General features: G+C 40.3%; 1 protein-coding gene across 7 annotated transcripts in view; it reads left to right on the top strand.

Annotated features, from left to right (window-relative positions):
- Positions 1-2,836: 2,836 nt before the first annotated feature.
- The window catches only part of LOC127618427 (centrosomal protein of 89 kDa-like), a 99,224-nt gene continuing 75,403 nt past the window's right edge, over positions 2,837-26,657 (top strand). For 4 of the 7 annotated variants that reach the window (XR_007967431.1, XR_007967430.1, XR_007967432.1 and 1 more), the window contains exons 1-10: positions 2,837-3,045; positions 4,211-4,317; positions 7,223-7,378; positions 7,650-7,854; positions 8,920-8,995; positions 11,167-11,201; positions 11,922-11,976; positions 16,496-16,615; positions 22,996-23,184; positions 24,450-24,592. Coding sequence is in view for 4 of the 7 variants with exons in the window: in XM_052090864.1 (XP_051946824.1) it covers positions 2,998-3,045; positions 4,211-4,317; positions 7,223-7,378; positions 7,650-7,854; positions 8,920-8,995; positions 11,167-11,201; positions 11,922-11,976; positions 16,496-16,615; positions 22,996-23,184; positions 24,450-24,592 (1,134 nt within the window). In the remaining 3 variants the exon portion in view is untranslated. The remainder of the gene's footprint in view (positions 3,046-4,210; positions 4,318-7,222; positions 7,379-7,649; positions 7,855-8,919; positions 8,996-11,166; positions 11,202-11,921; positions 11,977-16,495; positions 16,616-22,995; positions 23,185-24,449; positions 24,593-26,657) is intronic. The other 3 variants (XM_052090867.1, XM_052090871.1, XM_052090874.1) reach the window with 3 other exon arrangements.

Here is a 26,657-nt window from a genome sequence, read left to right on the forward strand (position 1 = left end):
GGAACACCCCTTCATGGCAATGGTATTTTCTGAGGGCAGAGGCCTCATTCAGCAGAATAATGCACCCTGTCACACTGCACACTGTTTGGGCATGGTTTGAGGAACATAATACAGAGTTCAAGGTTTTGCCCTGGCCTCCAAAATCCCCAGATCTCAACCCGATTGAGCATCTGTGAGATGTGCTGGACCAACAAGTCCGATCCATGGTGGCTCCACCTCACAACTTACAGGACTTGAAGGATCTGCTGCTAATGTATTTGTGCCAGATACCACAGGACACCTACAGGGGTCTTGTAGAGTCCATGCCTAGACAGGACAGCGCTGGTTTGGCGGTACGTGGAGGACCAACAGCATATTGGCTCATCAGTGTAAATTCATTTTTATGACTATTGTTGTTGTTTTGTTGTAGCTGGTTGATAGTTGTGATTTGTGTGAAGTCACCATTAGGGTTATAAGTGTTACCTGTGGTGAACTTGGAGCCTACTAAATTTAAGACATTTTTCTTTACTCGTTCATTCTTTACAAAAGTGCAGATTTATGTGCACTAAGAATTACTGAGGAGAATCCAATGTCACATATGTCTAACTGAGATTCCAGTCATAATTTCCCTTACTGTATAAGACTTGCTATAACTTAAATAATTAAATTAAAACAATGACACTTTAATAACAGATTAGTTATGTTTACGTTTAACTAAATAAAGTTACTTAAAAAAATTAAGTTCAGTTTACTTGAGACAAATACAGTAACTACATCTACTTGGGAAAAGCATGCAAACTGATTGCCTTGAAAAATCTTAGTAAGGTCATCTAATTAGATTTTACAATGTACAGGATGTCAAGTGTCAAGATGTAAAACTTAAAATACAGCTTGCATTTTATTTTTCTTGTTACTGGTTATACATAAAACAGCATGTCTTTTCTAAGAATGCACTCATATTTTTTGACAGTAGTTAATCCTTATTTTTCCTTATAAACTCCCAAGTTATGTTCTCTTAGACTGAAATCTGAGAATATGATCTCAGCAGGGTGTGTGCGCCAAATGGAGATTATCATGACACGTGACTATGGTTAGTTCACGTTAATTGAGTCATCTCCAACCCACCTCTCCTCTGACAATTCTAAAATACTGTTCTCAAAGCCAGCCTGGGACGTGAATGCCAAACTCAATGTAAGGGCTGGGCAGGGCCGAGAGTAAAAATGCATTAATACGGTAATATAACAATTGATTGACCTTGGCAACTAAACAGAGAGAAGGAAATGTACAGACACTATTCCTCTTCATTTGAGAGTATCAGAGTCGTTCATGTTCTGCACTGTGAGCATGTGAATCAGGGCAGTGAAAATGGTGTGGTGGTATAATGGATTTTAAATCACTCATAGACTGGGAAATGTTATGGTGTGGCTTGGATGGGTTATTAAAGAGATTGCTTCCCATTGCCAGGAGTGATGTCAGAGCGGTTAATTTTACTTTTGTGCATGTAAGAGAAAGATGGAGAGAACTAAGATGTTTTTGATGGCACAGTTAGTGTACATCCACTCAGGACTTCCTTAACACTAGCTTTTATTCAAAAGAAGTTTTACTGGAATCATTGACATAGCCCACATGAGTCTGCTTTTAACGGGAACACTTTCCATCAGATTGATTTCTAACTGTATGCGTGTAGCATACATTTAACCCACTTACAAATGTAGCAATCGAGTTAAGATTTGACACATATTATTTAAATAATAAACAAGTATACCAAAGATATTTATAATGACAACTTACATTTTTTATAGATTAAAAACTGATATGGGAGCAGTTTATGCCATCACACAGCCTTTATTAAGTCAATGTACAGTATTTGTATCAATACTGTGTGATTAATGATTAGATCCTATGTACAGAAAGGTTTCACTCCAGCAGGGCTGACCACACAGTTAGTACACAACAGGATTAATAACTGTGTTAAACCTAGACTAGACCTCATGTTGACCTCATTACTACTTTCAGTGCATGTTCAGTTGATTTATGGAATAATAATAATAATCATCTATTAAATTGCAGCTGTGGAAGCCTATTGTTTTTTGTTTGTTTGTTTTGACAGCACAATACAATTTTATTCTGTTAAAAATAAATAACTTTAAAGCCAAAAACAAGGAACTGGGTTTTTATAAAAACCTTCATAAACCTTAATTAATGAGGCAATGACAACCAATTGCAGGGGTCAATAATAAGGATGGCCCACTGTCCCAGGACCAGTGCGAGAATGTTTTGGGCCATTTGATGGAACTGTCACTTGCACTATTGGGCACTATTGTATATATATATATATACAGTATACACACACACACACACACACATACTAAAGCTTTTACATATATATATATATATATATATATATATATATATATATATATATATATATATATATATATATATATATTCTTTTTATTTTTTTATATATTTTTCTTAAAGTATTTTTCTGTCAGAAATATGTTACTTAAAAAAATGAATGTTTAAAAAAATATGTATTTTTATTTTATTTTTTTACTTTTTTGTGGTTGGGAACAGGAAAATGTTGACAGGGCAAGTAAAAATCTCAACTACTGGGCCGGCAAAAAATCCTTAATGTAGAATCCTTAAAAGACAACCTCCTTTATTTCCGCTTTTCTCAAGCGTTGTACATATGAGTACAGTACATGGAGTACATTCTGTGTATTGGGAGAGACGTCCCTCTGCTGGACACTGAAAGGGTTGGGTTCGATGGCACAACGCCGTTGCTAGGAGGATTAAAGAGCAACGCTGATTGGCTGAGCTAGCACAAGAGAACCAATAGAATGAGTTGTTATATATCAGGGGTTTTCATGGAAAGCGTCTAGATACGTGAAGTCGAGCACAAATGATTTCTGTTTATAACAATAACGCTTGAAACATCGCTTTGCCACACCCAGAGGTCTATCTGACAATTTAATGTCAAATCTTTAACCGAAACGGGAAAGTTTGTGGAGGATCATGTCATCCAAATTCAACTTCAGCTTTAGAAGAGAGAAGAGAGACTTTGTAAGTTGTGTCTGTTTGTGTGTGAGCTAAAGTAACTAAACTCAATCGCTATTAAACTGGACTTAATTACTTCTAGCATATTATACAAACTCAGGGCGGCTAGTTGCATTGCTGACTTGTCATTAGTTAAATTCTGTGGTGAGCTGGGTATGTTTACACCAGCTGTGCGTAAGTTGGGACGTAAAGTTCACACTAAGGGCTTAGTAACTACTAGTAAGTTTGTAACCAAGTCAGTGCTTAATTTGGTTGCAACACCTGTTCTTAAGGCAAGACTTAACTAGTAGGTTGTAAGCTCTCCGTTAAGTAATTTGAAGTCACATAATATGATGTTTACCTGTATTGATCCAATAAACAGCCTTCAAATTTGTACACAGAAGTGTTAAAAACAGTGAACTTCAACCTTGATGTTCAAACTTTTTTTGTTCACGTAACTGTCAGCTGTAATAAATTATATCCCCATTAAAACACGATACGTAATAAAAGTAGATTTGATAAATAGTACATTTGCCCTGTGTATATAACAATATATATGAACTGTATCTAAAATAAATAAGGGGTGATAAATAAATGCTAATATAACAGGCTGGAAAAATAGACATTTATTCATTTTAATATCCTATATATATATATATATTGAATGTGTTTAAACTTGACTCCGGATGACACACCCTGAAAACTGCACCTTTTGATCGGTTTCACGCTGAAGAGCCACTTAAAAGTTTTTTTCTCTCCAGTAAATGTAAATGTCAACATCATAATGTATGTCGAAATGATTGATGCCCGTCACTCAAAACATGAGCTCATTGATGTCATAAAATATCAGTCTGCTTTTTTATTGCATGGTCGGAGTCTTCCCTAAATATTTAGTTTATACGTAGGGTTACATTCTACCCAAGTTTAATGGTGCAATGCTCAAATATTTAGTAGAGTGTAGATTATGACTTAGTGCACATCTATGCCACAACTAGGCTAAGTTTTAACTTACGCAGAGCTGGATGCCCTGATGTATAGAAGCGGCTCAGTAAATCCCATTGCATTTCAATAAGACAACATACAAAAAGACATGTATGACATTAGGTCAAGAAAATACCTGAATATTTATTTATCTGAATCCTGTGTGATGTAGTTGTGGAGTAGATGCTTATGTGTTGTTATGGTTGTTTAGAGGAATATAGCTCATGGCTTGATCCCTGCTGCCACCCTTGCCCCCAGACCTGCTGTCCCCCGCACTCCTCCCCCCCGCAGCCCCAACCCATCTCCAGAGAGACCCAGGTAAACTCACATTTATCTGTTCCTCTTTTTCCAGCTTCCAACCCCACAGCTTTCTTCTAACTATCATCTAAGTTAGTGATAGACTGATATATTGGCCAGGCTAATTAATTAACCAATTATTTGCCATTTTGAAATTAGTGACAACATCATGTGATAAACCGTGTTCATTTTTACAGTTTTTTGTTTTAGTCACAATTTTTGTCTTTTTATGAAAATGTCCTAAAGGAATATCTGGGTTCAATACAAGTTAAGCTCAATCGACAGCATTTGTGGCATAATATTGATTAGCCAAAACAATTATTATAACCTCTTAAAAACAGCAAAAATCTGGGTTCCAGTGAGGCACTTATAATAGAAGTGAATGGGGCCAATCTGTAAACATTTCACTGTTTCAAAAGTATTAACCACAAGACGTAAACAATATGTGTGTTAACATGATTTCAGTGTGATAAAACCGATTACTAACCTTTTCTGTGTAAAGTTAAAGCCAAATTTACAACTTCATTTCTATGTTGATGTAATGTCAACAAACCTTAAAACGACTGTAAATATGATGCTTTATTAACTTTACAGCTCTTTACAACATAATAATTAATATAAGTGCTTTTATAAAATTATAAGCTTCACATTTCTGCCTTTTTAAACCCTCCAAAATTGTCCCCATTCACTTCCATTGTAAGTGCCTCACTGTAATTTAAATGTTAGATTTTTTAATGTATTTTTTTAAAGAAAAGGAGGGAGGAGACAAAATAATTTTTTGTGGTAATCAACATTATACCGCAAATGCTGTCGATTGAGCTTAACTTGTATTGAACCTGGAATATTCTTTTAAATTTAGTCAATATTTCATCATGTCATATTCATTACTTAAAGGATTATTCCAGGTTCAATACAAGTGCTTATATATGCTTGAATATGTGGCCCCCACAGCTGTCAGCTTATACAAGGCCCCCTCAGTAGGGATAACTTATAGATCTCTTTTGCATTCCTGTTTCTAAAAAAATTAATTGCCACTCTTTAAAAATTAGAATTGTCAAGACAAACTATAATGTTGGTTTGTCTTTAAAGGAAATAGGGATGATCACTTCTGAGTGGAACGCACCTCATCATTCAGATGAGTTATAAAAGATATAGCAGCGCGAGGCAGAACTGCCAGAAGTTTTTGCCAAGTTTCTATTTGTTAAATTCTTTATATTTAAAGTGTCTGATGAAGTTAAAATATGTCAGAATGTATTATTGTCCCATTAAATATATACATGTTTACACATTTTGTTACATTGTTGTTTTTATATGCATAATTTGTAGTATTTACATTGAGTTTACATTATGTATAACAGGGTATTCAATTCAAGTTCCAAGAGGTCTGGTCTCTACATTTCCTTTCCAGCAAAGGTCTGGAAAATAACTTGCATGGTGTCAGTAGTCAGTATACTGTAGCCATGGAATGACATAAGGAATGCTTGATCAATTTTATGAAATAGTTATTATAAATGTACAAGTTGGCAGCAGTAGTACTTTGTAAATGTAAAAAAAGAAGAAATCATAATGTCAAAACGGTCTCTTTAAAATTAGGCAAGGATTATGACATTTGGGCCCCAGAGACAGACAAAGTAGTAGGGTTTGGGGAATATTCTACAAAAAGATTACATTGTTTCAATGTTCATCAACCTAGTGCACTTTGATATGAATATTAAAAGATAAAATGAACTGTTTGTTTTGATGCTGAATGACAGCAGTCCAGTATTTGTGTTTGAATATTTTTTGATACATAAGAGGCATAGCAGGCCTTGTGACTAAAGAAAGATACATTGTGGGGGCTCAGGGGTACCCCCCGAGAGAAAATGTGTATGGAATGGAACGTTGTAATATTTTCCTTAAAGTGAAAATCTACCAACAACAAACAATGTACATCACAATAGTACATTTTAAAATACTGTTAGCAAAAGACTATAAATAGAATATAAATATCAAGTAATGGAAACATTCTCATGAGAACTACACTACATTAGTAATATCAAATTTCTGGTTGTTTTTCCTTGCCACCTATGCCAGAGTTGATGACATATTTGACTCATTTTCAGAAAAATAATCTGTTTGTGAAAGACTTTATTAAAGGCAAAATAAAGGCAATTTTAGACAGAGTACAACGTAATTGTTAAAAGGTGCTCTGGAAGCACATTGTCCTGTCACCAGTGTTGGGTAAGTTACTAAAAAAAAAGTAATTCATTACTAACTACTAATTACATCGTCTACAGTGTAATTCAATTACTGTACTAATTATTCTGTCTGAAAAGTAATTGTATTACTTATTACTAATTACTTTCTCAAACCCTCATCAACCTCGACCAGATGAAAAATACAAGGATAGACATGAAACTGTTCTCTTAATTCTTTCAAATAAATCATTTAAAATCAAATAAATTATTAATGAACTGGCCAAAGAATTGAAATTTGGCCCCAGGGCCCATGCTAGCCATAATCCGCCCCGGTAATCATTAATGAAATCAAGAAATGCTTCGTCAACAAAGCTTTTTCAGTAATTTTGTTGATGAGACTAACACTGACAATAACCATATTCGTTTGGACCATTAACCGAGTTAACAGTTCTCATATCTACTGACTGCCTTGTCAATAGATAATAAACACATTTTGTTTTTATTTTGTTCAGTGAATTTTGATTAAATATTGTGTGAATTGTTCATTTCCAAAATGCTTGCCACACTGCTCTCTAGATGTCAGTACCAGCATCGGACATTGAATAATCCATATCAGTTGACTGCTAGTCATAATAATTTTATTTCAACCAATGCAAAAATTTTCACCATTTAGAGGAAGTTTTCATATCTAATATCGAATCTGTTTCAGGCTTGTTTACCCAATATTTATATACTTATATTTGTTTTAGGTCTGCCTTGGCAGCTGCCATATTGTCTTCCTCCCTGACGGGCCGAACTGTTGCCATTCCTCCTCCACGCCAAAGGTCTTACTCTGAGAGTGAGTGCTCACGCACAGAAAGCCAAACCAGCTTTGAGCCCTATGCTGCCACTGTGCTTTATACTAGGTAACATTGTACACTGTTTCAGTGACCTTAATAACCCCTGCCTTCTTTTGCTAGAGTCTGAAAGCGCACTCACTATTCGTATTACAACAGTATGACATCTAATCTGGGTTACCGGGGAAATGCAGCAGGCCACATTGGTTGTAAGAGTACAGAAAATATTGGTTCAGAATGTGTTACAGATAGTAATTAAAGGAGCATTAGCTTGTTTTACCCACATATTTGGACTCTTACTCAAGGCATGCGTAACAAGACATTGTCTCTCTCATTTTAGGCACAAGTGGCCAGATACGATGGCAGGAAGATCTCGATTGCCTTCCCCAGGACACACTGATGATGATGATGATGAAGATGATGATAATGATGAGCTGGGGGAGCTAGAGAGAGATGTGGATCACATGACTCAGTCCCTTGAGAAACAACAAAGCAGAGCTGATGACATAAATGTTATTTCTGCTGTTCCATTAAAACACAGGAAGGTACATTGGTGTGTGTGTTTGTGTGCAGTGATTTGTCCTGTCATGTTGTTAGAAGAGGAGGGTTTGCATTTACTGATATTAACCATGAGATGGAGCTTCTGATTCATTGAATTTCTGGTCTAATTCAAAACCCAGTCTAAGATCAAGATATATGACAAAAAATTTGAACTCCTAAAGACATTCATTGCAATTCTGCAAAATACAGTACTGTGCAAAATTCTTAGGCACATAAGCATTTGTCTTAAGATGGTTATTTATATCATCTTTAGTGTGTCAATAGGAAAAATACATTTTAGCCCTGCAACAGATGTCATGGCCCCCACAAATCCCCCCACTGAACATCATGTCAGTCTGAGATTACATGAAGAGACAGAAGCATTTGAGACAGCCTAAATAGATAGAAGAACTGTGGCGAATTCTCCAAGACGTTTGTACATCCTATCTGCCAACAACCAAGAAAAACTGTCCAGGTGTACCTAGGAGAATTGTGCTGTTTTAAAGGCAAAGGTGGTCACACCAAATATTGATTTAGCTTTTTATGTTTACTGGACTTTGTATGACATTCAGTGATAAATGAAAACTATTTATATCATTATTTTTGAAGACATCCTCACTATGCAACATTTTGTACAAGTGCCTAAAACCTTTGCACAGTGCTGTATGTAGGAAATCATGAACACTCAAGTCATATCAGTAAACTTATAAAAGCTGTTTTATTCTACACAGAGAGGGTCTCCTCATGGAGGCGCCATTTTAGAATCACATGACCATTCAAATACTATTCGCTTAATCTTAGTAACCTGCCTGTTATTGGACACTTTCCCTCTTGGATTAAAGTAATCATGGCTGACTGTGAATACTAAATTTCTACAATGGCATCAGTGACCGAAATCTATTGATTTTGAATGATGCTGAATCCATACCACTTGGTGTTATTGCAAATCCTAGATGACACAAGCAAAAAGTTAATGCTTGCACCTTTAACCACATCTTATACCTGACATTTCTATTCACATTGTTTTTGATATATGAAGTGTTCATTGGCTGAATGATTCTCTCTGTTAGGGTGTTACCAGTTCAGATGCTGATGAAGAGACAGACGACTCTGCATTTGCTATTGTGTCTCCTCTACAGACGGAAGGTTTGAATCTCTGAGAGCTTTCACCAGGGAAAACTAACTTGTAATATTGAAATAAAAAAATGTAAAACTGAAAACAAACAGAAAGAGCCCAGAAAATGGAACAAATAATATATTTGGAACAAACAATATAATGCACTCACTGAGCACTTTATTTGGAACACCTACACCTAATTATTCATGCAATTACCTTATCAGCCAATCAGGTGGCAACACTGAAATGCATAAAACCATGCAGATATGCGTCAGGAGCTTCAGTTAATGTTCACATCAACCATTAGAATAGGGAAAATGTGATCTCAGTGATTTTGACCGTAGCATGATTGTTGATGCCAGACTGGCTGGTTTGAGTATTTCTTTAACTGCTGACCTCCTGGGATTTTCACACACAACTATCACTAGATTTTACTCAGAATGGTGCCAAAAAAAAAACATCCAGTGAGTGACAGTTCTGTGGACAGAAATGCCTTGTTGGTGAGAGAGGATAGTGGAGAATGGCCAGACTGGTCGAGCTGACAGAAAGGCTACAGTAACTCAGATAACCACTATGTACAATTGTAGTGAGCAAAATAGCATCTCAGAATGCACAACACATCAAACATTGAGGCAGTTGGGCTACAACAGCAGAAGACCATGTCGGGAACTTTATTAGGACCATAGTGTTCCTAATAAAGGGCTTAGTGAGTGTATTTTTGTCATTTGATGCATTTCTTTCCTGTAAAGCTGATGTAATAATATCTGTGACACCATCACCTCGAATTTCAAAACAACTTTTTGAAAATGTCCTTGTCTGCGTTTTTTTTTTTAGAAACAACTATGAATGCCTTACTTATAGTTGTCTCTGCATATTAAGCTGGGATAGAAGAAACTATTTTAACATTGGAAAAAGTTACGTAATGTACATACACTGGCGGCGAAATGTTTGGAATAATGTACAGATTTTGCTGTTTCAGAAGGAAATTGGTACTTTAATTCACCCTCAAGTGGCATTTAACCTATAACAAAGTATAGTCAGGACATTAATAATGTAAATACAGCACAATCACTATTTGAAAAAAGTATTTTTGATCAATTCTAGACAGGCCCCATTTCCAGCAGACATCACTCCAACACCTTATCCTTGAGTAATCATGCTAAATTGCTAATTTGGTTCTAGAAATTCACTTGCCATCATATTAAACGCTACTGAAAGCTATTTGGTTTGTTAAATGAAGCTAAACATCGTCTTTTGTTTGTTTTTGAGTTGCCACAGTATGCAATAAACTGTCATGTCTTAAGATCAATATTAGGTCAAAATGGCAAAAAAGAAAAGACTTTCTCTAAAAACCTCATCAGTCAATCATTGTTTTGATTAATGAAGGCTATACTATGCTTGAAATTGCCAAAGAAACTGAAGATTGTATTCAAAGGTGTACACTACAGTCTTCAAAGACAGAAAGAGATGTGGAAGTCCAGATTAAACAAGAGGATAAGTACATCAGAGTCTCTAGTTTGAGAAATAGACTCCTCAAATGTCCTCAGGTGACAGCTTCATTAAATTCTACCCGCTCAACACCAGTTTCATGTACAACAGTAAAGAGAAGACTCAGGAGGCCTTATGGGAAGAATTGCAAAGAAACAGCCACTTTTGAAACAGAAAATCTAAAATAAATGGTTAGAGTGGGCAAAGAAACAGACATTGGACAACAGATCATTGTAAACGAGTGTTATGGATCTTAACCCCATTGAGATTTTGTGGGATCAGCTAGACTGTAAGGTGCGTGAGAAGTGCCCAACAAGACAGCCACATCTATGGCAAGTGCTCCAGGAAGTGTGGGGTGAAATGTCACCTGAGTATCTGGACAAACTGGCAGCTAGAATGTCAAGAATCTGCAAAGCTGTCATTGATGCATGTGAAGGATCTTTTGATGAGAACTCTTTGAAGTAGTTTAAGAAGTTCAGAATTTTTTTTTCAAATTATAATAGTAATTTTTCATGTTATATTTACGTTGTGATCATTTGAATGCCTCTTTGGTGAATAAAAGTACCAATTTCTTACCATAAGAGAAAAATCTGTTCAGTATTCCAAACTTTTGGCCACCAGTGTAGGTTTTTCAGATGTCTCTCATAATACTGACTTGAGAGCACTGGTAAATTTTGCAGCTTGATGACTATAATAACATTTTGTATTTCAGATGAAGTTGTAGTTGAAGAAGGAGCTGCTCATATGGTAAGAAAAGCTGTATAGTGAGTAGGTAAAATCATTATTTTGATTAAGTTAATTTAGGGTTCAGAGCTTATTTTGTAACACTGCTGTAGAAATGTCAATTATGTTGAACCCTGGAGTGGACTGACGCTGGACTAAAGGCTATTCTGCTCCAGGGCTCAGCTAATTCTCCACAAACAGCGAAAAAAATAATAATACTGGCAGACAGGGTGAGGTTCAGTCCACCTTAAGACCAAGAGAGAGGTTGTTATCAATGAAAAAGTGTGAATGAAAATCGGGATGAAGGAGAGTGGGAAGGTGTTTGGCACAGGAATAGACGAGAGAGAGAGACAGACAGACTGGAGTTTATTAATAATCCCAGCTATTTCTGACACAAGACTATTACAACCACTCTGAATCACGATTCAGTATGTTAAAAAATGGTACCATGTGAACCTGTGCTTGATTAATATGGAAACACACGTACACACAAGCAAAAAGACCAACCCGTTTCCTGACTTGGTGCTGCAATTCATACAGGTGCTTGGAGCCTTTTAATGGGGATCTCTAATCTCATCGCATGAGAGTAATTGCTCATTGGTGGAAATGAACTGTCTCTAATGAGCAAGTGCAAAGCACTTTTTACTATTAGATACACTTAGTAATTACTGTATCAGTCTGCGCTGTTTGATATTCTGCATTAGAACCCTTTAATCGGTTAACATCTCTCTGTTTCCATGGCAGCCATCATCGCTACGACAACCAAGATCAATCTACCATGAGAGCATGGCATCCCCAGGTACTTTTCCTCTCTGCCATACTTTATCCATCACAAGACTCAAACCCTTAATCATCCTAAATGTCAGTGGTCTTCTTCTGTCAGTCCATGTGAAACATGTCCCTTTTTTAAGATTACTTAAGGTTTTGAATGTAAAGCATAATTTTGGTTTCATTTTGACAGAGAGCAAATTAAGGACATTGTAAAAGTCTAATTGAATAAAAAAATAAAATAAAAAAATGCCTCTGTCAATTTACCAAATGCTAGTCTCCTCATTCAGCTCCTCACATGGGCTTATTGTTGTCAGCTATGAAATATGAGTGAGAAAGATGAGACTAACTATTATGACTATGAGGAAAAAACCTAGAATCACCTCAGCATTTCACTTGATAAATCCCCTGCTTCTCCTCTTCCCCCATTGTAATAATATTGTCTCTATCTATTGTCTTCATAATGATGGCAATGAATAGTTTTTGGATGTAGTTCTAAAGAAGTTGTGAAAGTGGAAATCAAAATTGTCAGTGGCTGTTTATTTAAGAGCAGTTCCTTTGGGAGATAAACTCTTGTATGTTTTGTTGGCAACAGGATTATTAGCTGTAACACATTGTGCATTTGCCTCCAAAAGAAAGGCAACATTTTCAATAAGCAGACAAATATTGTAAGCCAGTTAATGGAACCAATTGTTTTTGGGAGAGAATCGACTCACTGATAGGTACAATGCAAATTAAGACAAGGCCTTAAGGTGAAAAGAAAAGGGTAGTGCCACTAAGAATATAATCTTATTTGCAGTAAGAGGGTATGTTAGGTCAGGTTTAGTCACTTGCCATGACTACTGTAGATTTAAGGGTAGTAGTCTGAATGTCTATGTATGGAAACCTTAATTACAGGATGCAGATAATATTTGCCACTGATATGGCCACAGCAGCTGGGCTGATAATGTTTTAATAAAGCTGTATCATGCTTGAATGCCTCATGACTTGTTAGTGGGTTATAGGTTAGGAATCTTGTTGTATGTAATTATCACAATACATGGTATAAAATAATGGACGCAGCAACATTTATTTGCACTTGAGAGGTCAAGTGGTAGGTGCAAGCAAACCAGCATTAGTGTAGCCTTGTAGAAGAGGATTGTTGGGAGGATGGATTTTTTTTCTCTGAAATAGTGCATGAAACAGCAGGTCTGGCCAGTTGCTGCAAAGTGACCAATGGACATCTGCCAAGTCTTTTATGCACCAGCACACAATGGCTGTGTCACCTTTAACAACAACAGGGACTTTCAGTGAGGGAGAACTTTGCTTGGAGGCTGAAACACTTATGCTTTGTCAAGGATGACCTTGAGGTCTTGAGCCAATGTTGATGTGTTGGGCCAGTCGGAATGCTCAAACAAAAAGAGCAATGTTTTAGATAGCGTAACAGATCAACCTACGAATTAATGACTTTTTTGAGATTTGATCATGAATGATTTCTCCCGTTGCTATGTGTGTAAATTTCGGATCATAGCTTCAATCGGGGAAGAATGGTTTTGTAGTTGATACACCCAGCAATATACGCCCATGCCAACTGCCAAAAAAAGTGATTCCACGCATTCCCACTCTAAACGAAACCTGAATGTACATCGCAAGGCAAATGCCACACGAGGCACGCAACAGGTGACAAAAACAAGACCGGACACCTGTGCGAGAGTTTGGCCACACACACACCCGACACCTTGGACCAAAGTGACCGAACCTCAGCACAATATGAAGACAGTTCGCGACCTGGGCGCACAAAGCAGTGACTTGACTTGAGTGCATGCTGCCAAGATGGCATAAGCATGATGCACCCACATCAATAACAGACAGACATGGAGCATGAGGGTCTGGACCCCGACACAGATCGAACGAACCAGACAGGAAGTCAGGATCCAGACTCCGTGCTCCGGACATGAAACAAGATAGACCGATGAGCTCACGGCAGGGAATACAACCCAAACCATGCTTTCACACAAAGACAGACAATGAAACACAAGACAGACATGGGACAATGATGCCACGTTCCTGTCAGACAAAAATCCAGACTGACAGGTGACAGCTTTGGACTTATTAAATGACATATCTCAATTCAGTAATATTTTTTACATGGATGACTGTCTACCTCTAAGCACCGCAAAAATAAACCTTTTACTCATTTTAATTACACTACTTAAAGCTGAAGTATGTAACTATTTCAGTGTTAAAATACTTTCTCCTAACCCAGCTTGATAGACAGACAACCACACTCAAGAAGCACTTTATTATAACCCCAATTCCAACAGTATGCTAATAAAAACAAAAAGGAGTGATTTTTTAATTATATTCACCCTTTGCTATATTGGAAGCACTAAAACTAAATGTTATATAATGCTTTACCTGTTGTTTTACAAATCAGGTTCCTAATGTGGAAAGGTGGGGACCAGGTGAACAATCCACTTCAAACATTTATGAACACTTTTCAGTGTGTGACAAAAGCTTGCTTTTCAGCATCACATTCAATACATGTGCTGCTTTTCAGCAGACATGTTCAACATAAAGAAACACACTCACAGACAGCTTTGTCCATCTCTCTCTCTCTCAAACTGCTTCTCTACCTTATCCCTCTCCCGGCTGATTGCGATCATTCTCCCCCAGCTGTCCCTCATTACTCGGCCACGGCCCCCTGCTCATCACAGTACAGTAATTTCAAATCAGATGATTGCAACACTCCAAAAAAGTTGGGACAGTTGAGTGTTTACCATTGTGAAACATCACCATTTCTTGTAATAACACTTATTAAGCATTTAGGCACTGAAGACACAAGTTTGCAATGTTTAAAAAAAGGAATTTTCCCCAATTCATCTATTATGCAGCTCTTCAGCTGTGCAATTGTACGGAGACATTGTTGCCATATTGTGCACTTCCTAATACCTAATATAAGTTCCCACACTCTCTGCTATTCGGCCAGTATGTGGATTGAAGTTGTCCCGCTGAAAATTCTGGAACGTCCCTGAAAAAGATGGTGCTGGATGGCAGTATATGCTGCTCCAAAATTTTGTACATATCTGACTGCATTCACTCACAGAAGTGCGAGGTACCCTTGCCATGTGCACACCCCTGGCCCATACAGACACTGGCTTTTGGACCTGATGCTGATAACGGTTTGGATGGTCCTTTTCCTCTTTGGCCCGGAGAACAAGACGGCTGTGATTTTAAAAAACGATTTGAAATGTGGACTCATCGGACCAAAAAACATAGAGAAGTGGGCAGCGCTTCTGGATAGTGTTGATGTAGGGCTTCTGCTTTGCATAGTGAGGTCTTAACTTGCATCTGTGGGTGCAGCGGTGAATGGTGTTGACTAACAAAGGTTACTAAAGTAATCCCAAGCCCATATTCATGATATCCATTACAGATAAATTATGTCTGAGGGATCAGAGATCACGTGCATTCAGAAGTGGTTTTCGTTTTGCCCTTTATGCACCGAGATTTGACCAGATTCCTTGAATCTATTAAGTATATTGTGTTCTGTAGAGGTTGAAATGCCCAAAATCCTTCCAATTTGTCTTTGGGGAACATTGTTCTCAAAGTGCTGGATTATTTGCTGAAGCATCTGTTGGCAAATTGACAAGTCTTGAATGATCCTTGCACTTGAAGGACTAGGCTGTATTTGGAGGCTCCTTATAAACTATGACACAATTTCCTCACCTGTTTAACATTTCCTGTTTCACATTGCCTTGTTATTTCAACTCGTCATATTGCTATTAGTCTTAAATTGCCCCTTTTCAACTTTTGGAGTGTGCTGTAATCATCTGATTTCAAATTAATGTACATTGGATCTCAGTGATTTCGACCGTGGCATGATTATTGATGCCAGTAACTGCTGATCTCCTGGGATTTTCACGCACAACAGTCTCTAGAGCAGGGGTGCCCAGTACGTCGATCGCGATCTACCAGTTGATCGCAAAGGCAATGCTGGTTGATTGCACAAAATTGAAATGTGCTTTCGTTAAATTTTTATAAAAATAAATATAATGTCTTTCCTTCTTTTAGTTTTCTGTCTGACTTGAACTTGACAAGTAAATTTTGACCAGGCGAGATGTTTGTTTATTCAGTTGCCATGACAACTAGGTTTGTCATGGCAACTCCAAGGGTTTCTGAGAACAGAGCACGAAATTGCAAAGCTAGCAGTGTTTGAGACTAGCTAACAGCAGCTACTAGCAAATTCTCTCTAAACTGTAAATATTGTCTGTGTGGCACTATAAACAATTTTTAGTGACCTGGTTAGACCCCACACAAAAATTTTACTCAAGCAATGGTTTAAGTTGGGGTTGGGACTATCTAACTGTTTGAACAACATCAGGCAAATGGCATTTTCATTAAGCTGTTTTGAATACATATTTTGCAATTCTGTTCAGTGGCACAAGTGTCGCAGAAATGACATACTTCAGCTTTAATCACTCAGTAATATACTATTCTCAATCAGTGTATCTCTCACTGATTACTTCACTCACCTCTTTATTTATACATGTTTATTTCACATTGTTCTTCAGCAGATCGTTATGATGACTTGAGTGGTCAGTCTCATAAATCAGCACTGCTGACTCCAAACAGGAAGGTCTCACGGGTGAAGGAAAGCCCAGTGAGAAGGAAAGAGAGAAACATCAGTTCAGGTTAGAGGATAGTTGAGTGCTTGATCTGTGCTCTTAGACATCTGACCTTTCTAGCTAGATGCCGTTTCTTATGTCTTACATAATAATAGTGGTAGACCCATACATTTCATTATATAAACTTTTTCTGAAATCTTATTGTTTAAAGGTGCTGTAAGCGATTTATTTCATGGAAAGATATGCAAAAAATGTTCCTACCTCCTGAGAGATATTACTGAAATAAGTATTGTAAGATATCTCACCTGTCTCTGTGACAGCTCTAGACTCTGTAAACAGCAAATAAATATGTGTCCGTGGACCGCAGACAATGATGCTTTTGACCTGTCAATCATTTTGCACATTCTCATATGTGTTGTAGGATGGAGACTTACTGCCAATTTTAAACCATTTTGTTCATAACAGTTGTCAGTTGAGGGCGCTATTTTGCTACTGTTGTTTTTTTTTACAATCGTTTCGACATGATGTTGGTCTTAAAAAAGCTTATTTGGTGTCTTTGGAGTTTTGGAAAGAGGGGGCGTGGCTAATTCAACGGCTCAGTCTTGTGGAAGTAGAATGTCTTACAGCACCTTTAAAGTATCTGTTTCAAATTTGCTCTCTCCCCTGCTTATTATCCTAAAGGTGTACAGTATGATCACATGGAGTGTGGATTTTAACCAATGCTAATGTTATGGAGCTGTGGTTTTAAGCTCAGTGAGACTTATAAAATTAATGTATCGAGTAATTTCAACAGACTATACCGTGCCAGGTTCATTAATATGTGTATTAGGACTAAACAGATGGCCATAAACATATTTGGACCATTTGCTCATCAAGTTGAATTACAATAGTCAAACTTGGACAGAATGTGAGACAGGTATACCTTTTTTAACCCACATTGGGAAATGTGGCTTAGGAACTGATCTCGTCAAACATTCACAGTTTACATGATCCTATTTACTCCATCTTTGCTCTGCTATCAATGCTGTTCTATAATTTGCTGTTTCACGTTTTCAGTTCTTTGTATCCTGATGGTTGCCTCTGTGTCTTGTTTTCTGTCCTGTTTTATATTTTGTTATATGTCTGTTCTCTAATTGTTGTGCAATTCTTGTGTAATGTCCTTGTGTTCTCTTTACAAAAGGCTTCACAACGATGTTGCGCTGCTAAGCGCTACGGGGAACAGCATTAGCTGTGAGCCGAGCTGAATAAATGTGTGGAACACGTCAATGAACATTGACCAGAATTTATAGCCTCGGCTGATGTAATCATTAGATGCACCTGAGGCCAGGCTATAAATGGATACGTCACCAGGTGTCGTCAGAAACTCTTTTTGCAGAGCGATTCTGTTTCAGTGTGTTTCACACACCCTGTCAAAACTTTCTTTCCTCTGTTAGGAGATAGATTCAGTTAGGCAGTGTGCAGTGAACGTTGTTCTATTTTTCTCTTCTGTTTAGAAAATATTATATATATATAAATATATAAATATATATATATATATATATATATATATATATATATATTTCTAAAAAAAAAAGAAAGAGAGAATGACTGAAAACGGTGCGTGTTCCCCTCTTCTTGCTCTATAGCTGAAGACGGCACACATCAGTTTTTGCTGTTTGTTTGGGGTAGAGCACGCTGCTCTCGCGTTGCAGCAGGGCGTGCTCGCCTCGCTTGCTTCCGGGAGTCAGCACTCACGAAAAGATCGTTCGTGGGGCTCGTGCATGGATTTGGCTGAGGAGCAAGAGACGGGTTGATCCCTTTCTCTCACTCTCTCCCCAAACCCAGCTGGTCCTTCACATGATCTCGAAGCGCGTTCCGACGCTTCTTCGGATCATGAGGTGGATCGCTATTCTCTTCCCGCCTCCAAGCTTTCCATCCGCGATAAAAAAATTAAACAAATCTACGGAGGAATTGCTCGATGTTGTTACTCGTGCGGTTGCCAGATTGGACTGGCCACGCGAAAAAGAGACCCCCAAACGCTCCAATTAGGGGATAGATTTTATCTTCCAGTCTAAGAAAGGGAACGCCTCATGGGTCCCTTCCCTTTCTTTGATAACCTCCTTAAAGAGCTTTTTCGCTCATGGAGAACCCCTAAAAAAATAAATAAATAAATAAATAAATATATATATATATATATATATATATATATATATATATATATATATATATATATATATATATTATTATTTTTTATTTTCTTCCCGTGTTCACATACCCTCGACGTCATTATATTCGACTATCGTGGGTGCTGAGGCACGGGGGTATTCAGTGATGCCGCCGGTCGAAGAGACGCTTGCGGGCTATCTCTCGCCGGGCTCGACATCGTCACTTAAGAAGCCCTCTCTCCCCTCAAAGCCTTGTAGGACAACCTCCACTTTAGTGGGAAGGGCTTATCAAGCAGCAGGTCAGGCTGGTGCTGTTCTGCACACTATGCTGTTTTTCAGGCATACCAGGCTGACCTCCTGGATGACCTGAGTGTGGGTTCTGCGCTTGACGAGCAAGCCTCAGACCCACCTCGGTCCTGACTGAAGGGAGGCTCAAAAGCAAAGCGTGGCGAGTCGTGCTCCTCCTCCCAGGGATTGGGGACAGTCTCGCCACCCTTGCCAGCCCTCAGGACTATAAATTCTAGTAAGAGAAAACCCTGACGGTCTTGCACCTAGATTAGGGGTAGCTCCCTCGGGACGGGCGCGTGCTTCACTTCACCCCTCCCGGTACCCCCTCGAAGCCCCTCCATTCCCGCCACCTCTTGGTGTTTCGGGTTGCAGAGGCTTCCGTCAAAATTGGGTGTTTTCGCTGTTCCTGCATTTTATTCAGGACACGAAACACCCGACAACCCCTCAACAGGAAGTGTTAAAATATAATACCCATCTCAGAGATCCTGGCAGCGTGGAATCTTCTGCCGGATATATCCTTTTCTGTGGGTCTTATAAGGGCGTCAGGATTTAATTCTCTCGCCGCTTTTCCGTGTTTCAATGGCGTGTTCTCACTACCGTAAACCGGATTTCTTTTTTTGTAAAAAAAAAAAACTCTCAATCTCCTGGTTAAAGGGGCCATGGTATGTGTTCCCCTTCCAGAGAGGGAGTTAGGTTATTACACTAAATACTTCCCATTTCCCATGGAGGGTGAGGGGTGGCGTCTGGCTTAGATCTTAAGCTTGAACTACCCGTGGGTGTTCAAGTCCAAGATGATGCCTGTCAAGACGGTCGTGTCTCAAGCCCTACAACTCGTTTGGCTGGTCACCATCGATCTTATGACGCACTTCTATACTTCATTTAGAAGTTCTGCCACAACATGGAAAGTTCCTGAGGTTCACTTCCGGGGGCGAAGTCTTCCAGGGTCAGGTTCTTTCACTCAGCCTAGCCCTTTTACCCGCACATTCACAATGCATGATGTAGCGCTGGCTCCTTGCGACTCCGGGGCATCTGCATTCTGAATTACGTAGACGACTGGCTGATCCTAGCGCAGTTCCAGGAACTGGCAGTTCAGCACAGGGACATCGTCTTAGCTCATCTGTTTCTCTGGGGTTGAGGCTCAACGCCAAGAAAAGCATCCTCTCTCCCACTCAGAACACTGTCTATCGGGGCATCGTATGGAGTTCAATCACTATGCAGGCACAACTGTCTCCCGCTAGGATTGAGTCCATTCAGATCACCCTGAGCAAAGTCAGGCTAGGTTGCACTGTTATCAGTATCAACGATTTCCAGGTCTCAGGGCGAACGCGTCCACGGTGATCCCTCTGGACCTTCTGCTCATGAGACCGTTTTTGTTGTGGCCAAAAGCCAGGGGATTTCTTCCAAGGGCCAAAACCCCTGGGCTAAATAGGGTTACGCGCCTCAGGCTTCGTTCCCTTTCTATGTGGTTCAGACCCCGGTTTTCTGCCTTGGGTCCCACTCAAGGTGCGTCTTGTTGTCGCAGACTGCTAATGACAGACACCTCCCTGACGGGCGGGGTAGCGGCCTTAAGTGGTCGTCCAGCTTAAGGGGATAGAAGGGTCGTCAGCTCGGTTGTCACAGTCACTGTCTCGGGTTGATGGCTGTATTTCTGGCCCTGAAATACCTACTCCTGAGGCTGCCATGTCTTGGTGCGGGTGGACAATACAGCGGTAGCCTCTTACATAAATCATCAAGGAGACCCACGTTCTTGTCAGCTGTATTTCTGACAAGTCGGATTCTCCTTTGGGCCCAGGGCAAGCTCCTGTCACTCAGGGCAATTTACATCCCTGGACGCCTAAATGTGGGAGCAGATTTGCTGTCCAGACAGAACATACCGAGGGGCGAGTGGAAACTCCACCCCGAGGTAGTACAACAAATTTGGGAGAGATTTTACAGAGCAGAAGTGGACCTCTTCGCCTCTCAAGAGACTGCGCAATGTCCCCTCTACTTCTCTCTGAGTCACCCAGCCCCCCTGGGTCTGGACGCAATGGCGCATACATGGCCCAGAATGTGTCGGTATGCTTTTCCCCTGGTTTCTCTGCTCCCGGGAGTCTTAGCCAGAGTTCGCGAGCAAGGGTCTTGCCTCTTACTGATAGCGCCTCACTGGCCGAACAGGATTTGGTTCTCAGAAATTATATCTCTCCTCGACGGCTCGCCTTGGGCAATTCCGGACAGGAGGGACCTTCTGTCTCAGGCACAGGGGACGATATTTCATCCCCGGCCCGAATTGTGAAACCTTTCATGTCTGGCCCCTAAGGGTACCAAATGAGGTTCACGGAGTTTTCTCTTGAGATTATCGAGACCATTTCAAGTGCTAGGGCTCCCTCCACTTGGAACTGATCTGGGTAGATTTTACAGGGCAGAAGAGGACCTCTTCGCCTCTGTTGATAGCGCAATGTCTCCTCTACTTCTCCCCGAGTCGCCCAGTCCCCCCCTCCCCCTTGGGAGGGGCTGAACGTAGTAACGCAAGTGCACCTGCATGCGTTTCCTTCTACTAAAGTTCTTATTACAGAACCAGCTAACTGCCAGTTTGTTTCAGTTCTGGATTTTCTGTAGAAAGAACTGTCAGCGGGCACTTGCCTCGCCACTGCCAGGTTCTATGTGGCCACTGCGGTTTGCCACGGCTTGGTGGGCGGGGTGCCCTCAAAGAGGCATCCTCATTATTGCCCGGGCCTACGAGGCGCGGTCAAGCTTCGCCAGTAGGTTTCAGGGCGCACTCTACCAGAGGGCTCTTCTCTTCTAAAACCTTGGCTAGAGGTCTCCCTCTGCAGCAAGTTTGTGATGCGGCAGGTTGTCCTCTCCGCACACATTCATTGGATTTTTATAGTTTGGATGTTCTGCACTCTGGGCTCTTATGCCCTTGAGTCGACATCTCAGCTCATACCTGAACAAGTTTGTGATGCGGCAGGCTGGCCCTCTCCGCTCACATTCATCAGTTTTTATGACAGGTTTGTGGTGCGATAGGGTTCTCTTCGCACACATTCATCGAACTTTATGGGTTAGATGCTTTGCTACTCCGGGCTCTTATGCCCTTGAGTCGACATCTCAGCTCATGCCTGAACAAGTTTGTGATGCGGCAGGCTTGTCCTCTCCGCTCACATTCATCAGTTTTTATGACAAGTTTGTGTTGCGATAGGGTTCTCTTCGCACACATTCATCGAACTTTATGGGTTAGATGCTTTGCTACTCCGGGCTCTTATGCCCTTGAGTCGGCATCTCAGCCCATGCCTAAACAAGTGTGTGATGCGGCAGGTTGTCCTCTCCGCACACATTCATTGGACTTTTTTAGTTTGGATGTTCTGCACTCCGGGCTCTTATGCCCTTGTGTCGACATCTCAGCTCATACCTGAACAAGTTTGTGATGCGGCAGGCTGGTCCTCTCCACACACATTCATCAAAATTGAATGGTTTAGATGTGCTACTCCGGGCTCTTATGCCCTTGAGTCGACATCTGAAGCTCATGTCTGAGACCTCTCGCGTTTTTGTGAGTACACTGCACAACCGTAGGGGTCCGGACAGCCCCAAGTGCGGCGGCGTGGGTATTGCGTTCCCCGTAGCGCTTAGCAGCGCAACATCGTAGTGAAGCCTTTTGTAAAAGGAACGTCTCGGGTTACATGTGTAACCCTTGTTCCCTGAAAAAGGCGGAACGAGATGTTGCGCTGCTTTGCCGCACTGGGGCGTCCCAGGACTGCTCTTCAAAAAGAAGTGTCTGACGACACCTGGTGACGTATCCATTTATAGCCTGGCCTCAGGTGCATCTAATGATTACATCAGCCCAGGCTATAAATTCTGGTCAATGTTCATTGACGTGTTCCACACATTTATTCAGCTCGGCTCACAGCTAAAGCTGTTCCCCGTAGCGCTGAGCAGCGCAACATCTCGTTCCGCCTTTTTCAGGGAACAAGGGTTACACATGTAACCCGAGACGTTTTCCATTCTGTTTATGGCTGTGCTGTGTGTTGCTGTGTGTTGCAGAGGCCAGTGAAGTGTTGCACTGCATGTTGAAGGAGCAGCAAGCGCTGGTGAAGAAGCTGAGAGAGCAGACTCGGGTTTTGGCTTGGGAGAAGGAGATGCTGAAGAAGAAATGTTTACAACAGTGTCAGCACATAGGGAACATCCAGCAGGAGCTCTCTCACTGTCACACAGAGAGAGGAAACTCCATAGGTGCCTTCTCACTCCACTCTCACTCACTACTGTACATCACACTGTGCTCAGAGAGACTATCCAACATCAAGCAATCTACTGGTACAAAATACAGAAGTAGATTGGTATATATTCAAGGCAGTTCAAGTAAAGTTTCAATTTGTGAACAACTGAGCCCCCCACCCCATTAGATCACAGAGCAGTCTTCTCATCTGCATCGATTCATCAAGGGGCTGGAACTGTTGACTTTGCAGATTTGCAACCACGCACTTACTGCAGATTTGTCAGTTGCACATTCAGGCTCATTTTTGCTCTGTAAATGTAGAGACATAAAAATACAAAGAGACCAGCATTTCCTGAGTTACTCACAAAACAACACCGAGCACTAACATCGAGTGTGTTTACATGCATAATCTTATACCAATTATGCTAAATAACCCAACGTTAAAGGTGCTGTAAACAATTTTTCTTTCATGGAAAGGTATGCAAAAATGTTCCTACTCCCTGAAAGGTATTAAGGAAATAATTGCCCTGAGATATCTCACCGGTCTCTGTGACAACTATGGACTCTGTAAACAGTAAACAAATATATCTGTCAACCATTTTGCGAGTTCTCATAGTATTGTAGTTGCAGCGATTTTTGAGGCATAATGCATTTTTATGCCATGTTGTTCATAACAGTTGTTAGTTGAGGGCACAATTTTACTACTGTTCTCAGTAAAGCTAATTTTGGTATCTTTGGAGTTGGGGTTTTTTGGAAAGAGGGGGTGTGGCTAATACAATGGCTCAGGCTCAGGTTACAGTTACTGTCTTTATTTGCATTGCAATGCTGCTACTTGATTTCTTCTTTTTTTATTTTTTTATTTTGTCCGCTATTTGGAATGCCCAATTCCCACTACTTAGTAGGTCCTCATGGTGGTGCAGTTACTCACCTCAATCCGGGTGGCGGAGGACAAGTCTCAGTTGCCTCTGCTTCTTAGACCGTCAATCTGTGCATGTGGCTCGCAGTGCATGACACCTTGGAGACTCAGAGCACGTGTAGGCTCATGCTACTCTCCACGATCCACACACAATTTACCATGCTCCCCATTGAGAGCAAGAACCCCTACTCGTGACCACGAGGAGGTTACCCCATGTGCATCCGGGCCTAATAGAGTGGCTACTCAATCTATATGTCTGTGTTTCTGGGTGGAAGTTCTTGCAATGTGTTCTGTTGCTGGTCAGTTGTGTGTGGCTTTGCATCTGTCAGCTTTGATCAAACTATGTGTAGTTGTTTGTGTGTGTAGGTGAGAGCTCTGAGTTGCTGAGTCTAAGGCAGCAGGCTCAAGAGCTGGTGGATGAGAATGATGGGCTGAAGATGACAGTCCACCGACTCAACGTGGAGCTCAGCAGATACCAGGCCAGATTCCGACCTCTTATCAAGGATGAGGTAAAACAGCTCAGTAACTCTTTTTTTATTTTATTTTTTACTGTGTACCACTTTAAGAGGCAGTTTCCTATAGACACTAAACCTGAAGATATTGGCTTGAATTCATGACTACATTTCACTGTTAGAAGTCATTATTTGTGTAAAAACATTTTCAGCACAGGGCTGAACAGCACAGTTGCTTTGTAACTGTGCAAATGGTTATGACATTTTTTAAATTTAGAATGGTGATAATAGTGAATAGGGGTACATTTATGTGGAGTTATAACACTTTCAAAAAGTTACAGAATGCATCCCCTCTTACTTTCAACAGACCTTACTTATTCATCTAAGTATAAATTTTTTTAGAGTCACGTGATGCCATGCGAGTATCGGATGTGTGAACAATGAGCTATGCGCACTTTGCTAGTTTTGATGCTTTTAAGTACATGAACCGGTGAGATTCGATACACTCTGTTCCATAATTGTACTAGTAGGACAATATTTAAAAGAATTAAAAATACTCAGGCTCTGGAAATATTAAAAGACACTTAGGTGTTCAAGCTGACGCCCCCGAGCAGGCCACAAGCCTGGGAGTCTACTTAGTCGAGTAGGTGCTGAAAATGTGGCGAGAGATGCTGAATATGTTGGCAGTGCTGATGAAGGTTGTTGCTGACTTGGAGGATCTTGCTGTGAAATGTCGATTGATCACTGCCATGGAGGTGAAGTTCTTTGATATGGTTATAAGAGTGGGGAATGTTGAGAACCTGATCGATTACCTGGAGTCATCGAAGAGGGAATTATCTGCTAATCCGCTAGCGACAAAGGTGGATTTGGAGCAGGTCTGGGAGAAGTTGGAGGACATGGAGAACCATAGCCGGCAGAATAACGTCCATATCATCGGAGTCCCTGAGGGAGAAGAGGGGCATGATATGGTGAAGTTCGTGGATGGGCTCTTTCTGAATCTGCTCGATATAGCAGGCCATAAGGTGGAAATCGAGCGAGCTCACAGGGTTCCTGCTCGGTGATCCATGGAAGGAGACAGGCCCTGATAAATTCTGGCCACATTTCTGAGATCATCCGATAAAGATCTTGTGTTACGTGAGGTGAGGTGTAAAGGAACCACAGCATTTTCTTGTTCCCAGACTTTGCAAATTCGACAAGAGAGAAACGTGATGGATTCAAGGAATGCAAGAAATTTTACATCAACGGAAGGTCGCTTTTGCATTGATTTTCCCAGCCAAATTGAGAATAGATGCTTAGGATGGCCATAAAACATTCACATGCCCATAGCAAGTGATATCCTTCATAAAGTGAATGGAATGAGTAAGTCATCTTGTTTGTGCTCATGTTGCAGCCTGAGTGGGCCGGCTCACAGAACATTCGCTTGACTGTTTGAGGAATCTGTGTGCTCTTTTTGTGCTGGTTCCGCCTGGCGGCTGGAGTTTATTTTGTAGAGTATCACACCTTTAGGACAGTTTTATGGATGAATCTACATGCTCTTTGTGCTTATTCCGCCTATTGGCTGAAGATTGTTTTATAGATTATCATTTGCTTTGTAATTTTTCAGACTTGTGCAATCTGACGCCAAGGTTTTCGCGGGGTTCTCGTAAGCACGCATGACTGTTTGAGTTTGGAAGGATGGACGCCAGTTGCCGCTGTCATGTGCGGGGTTAATGCACACATTTTTCATTTTTCAGTTTTTTTTTTTTATTATTTTGCTGGGGGATGTTCATGTTTTGATTATTGCACTAATGTTGGAATGGTCTTTATAATCTTGTTTTTGACACACAATCTATTTTTTCTTATATGTCAAAATGTTAATATGAGTGGATTGTCTCTCTCCATGTGGAAAGTGAATGGGTTGGGGCACCCCATAAAAGAAGGAATGTTATTTCCCATTTCATCTGTTGCTAATTGCTCAATTGGAAACATTTTAGTCTAAGATCACACCCTGGTGTGTTTAGAGGTGTTGCCACATATGGAGAAAAGGAAATCATATAGTTGGCACTTTAACCTATCCCTTTTGCAAAATCCTGAATTCCAAAAGATTTTAAAGTCTGAAATGGATGTCTATATGAAAACCAAC

This window comes from Xyrauchen texanus, chromosome 2, assembly GCF_025860055.1.
Source record: "Xyrauchen texanus isolate HMW12.3.18 chromosome 2, RBS_HiC_50CHRs, whole genome shotgun sequence".
Classification (NCBI taxonomy): Eukaryota; Metazoa; Chordata; class Actinopteri; order Cypriniformes; family Catostomidae; genus Xyrauchen; species Xyrauchen texanus.